Here is a 1679-nt window from a genome sequence, read left to right as displayed (position 1 = left end):
GCTGACTCGGGTTTACGTACCGGTACGTTTACGTTCTTGACTAATTTCAACTTAAATTTTACATCACACGTGGTTCTTGTTTGACAATCCTAGAGAGGAATTTTGGAGGAGCATAGGCATTTGTGGTTATAAACAAAAAAGAGAAACTAAATTGCAATTCTTCATTATTCTTTGTAATTGTTTCTGATTTTAAACGAAGAACCCATTCACTTATGGCAGAGTTATATACATATATATATATATTACGTAAATGCATATGCCCAAGTAACTAGTCTACCAGCCCATGCCGACAAATAGCTCCCGCGAAAATACTCAATAGTAAGTGAATACAAATCTGCACACTTATAAAGTTTCACTAATTTTTCTTTAAATTTTAATATTACTCACTATTTACAGCGTTTTTGAATAAAATAATACTAGTAAAAATTTTCCGCGATTTTCTTTTTCACAACAAAATTGACACAAACAGCTGTTTTGATTCTTTAACGAAAATAGATAATGGAAAATTGCAAAGAAAAACAAATGTACTAAGCGCACTGACAAACTCGTATTGATTAAATTGAATCTAGTTTTAAACTCAATAAGTGGACACTTGAAAATCTGTGATTTAAATAGATTTTGTGCTGAAAAAGTATGAAACGATTACACGAGACAGAAGCCCCAACGGAGATACCAACGACGTCGACTGACGCTTATAAGGAGAAGCGCCCGAACAAATATGATTGTGGTATATCGAAAGATGCTGATAGTGAAGATGATAGCAGCAGTAGCGATTGTGGTAGCGATAATGTTGTATTGACCAGCAGGTACCATGCGGCTATTTTTAAGACAAAGAAAGACAAAATGAATTTGAATTTTGATAAGAAAAAGCGATTTGGAGCGTAAAGAGTTATGCATATGTGTGTATTCATGTTATCAATTAATACAACCATATGAATCTCTTAAATGAATTGTTCTTTTCAAAAGTTTATCCATTCTCCTCTTTTACAACCAGCTCTAATCACTTCCCAACTCGCCTTGGCAAATGCGAAGTCTGCGCTGGTGCGAACGCGCGCTATAGCTGCCCCAAATGCGAAGTGAAGACCTGTTCCCTGCGTTGCGTGCAAATCCACAAAAAGGAGCTGGACTGCGATGGCATACGCGATCGTACTAAATTCATACCCTTGCGAAAGATGACTAAAATGGACTTCATGAGCGATTACTACTTTCTGGAGGAGTCTACACGCTATGTGAATGATCGCAAGAATGATACAATTAAGCGTTTTACACGCTACAATAAAACATTGCCAACACATTTGTTTCGTTTACGTGGTGCAGCCGCTGAACGACGCACTGTTCTGCGGTTTTTATTGCCAAATTTCACGCGTCACAAAAATAATACAACTTTCTATGATTGGAACTTACGTAAAATCTACTGGCGCATAGAATGGATATTTATCAACGCAGGTGCGCTACAGTATGTTGATGAGCGTTGTGATGAGGATTTTAAGTTGGCACAGTTGCTGGATAAATATATAAACATACAGAATGCGGAGTCAGTGCCGCAGAAGAAGGCATTGGAATACTATCAAAGTACAGGATTAAATGGATTAAAGGTATGGAAGATAAAGCGTGCATTTTTTAAGAAAATTAACTTTCACTGTTAATTTTGTAGCTGCTCCTAAAAGCTGAGGGTATTA

The 1679-nt window shown here is 36.7% G+C and overlaps 1 protein-coding gene across 1 annotated transcript; it reads left to right on the top strand.

The window, feature by feature from the left end:
• Positions 1 to 402: 402 nt before the first annotated feature.
• LOC108356405 (box C/D snoRNA protein 1-like) lies at positions 403 to 1673 on the top strand (the record flags this gene model as incomplete). The annotated part of the gene is made up of 3 exons (XM_017607516.1): positions 403 to 806; positions 995 to 1595; positions 1655 to 1673. Coding segments are annotated over exons 1-3 (793 nt in total), but the record flags the coding sequence as incomplete, so codon positions are not given.
• Positions 1674 to 1679: the final 6 nt, after the last annotated feature.

Source organism: Rhagoletis zephyria, unplaced genomic scaffold, assembly GCF_001687245.7.
Source record: "Rhagoletis zephyria isolate East Lansing unplaced genomic scaffold, Rhagoletis_zephyria_1.1 Rzeph_scaffold_58701, whole genome shotgun sequence".
Classification (NCBI taxonomy): Eukaryota; Metazoa; Arthropoda; class Insecta; order Diptera; family Tephritidae; genus Rhagoletis; species Rhagoletis zephyria.
The sequence above is the reverse complement of the archived record's forward strand: the minus strand, read 5'-3'. Positions and strand labels throughout refer to the sequence as shown.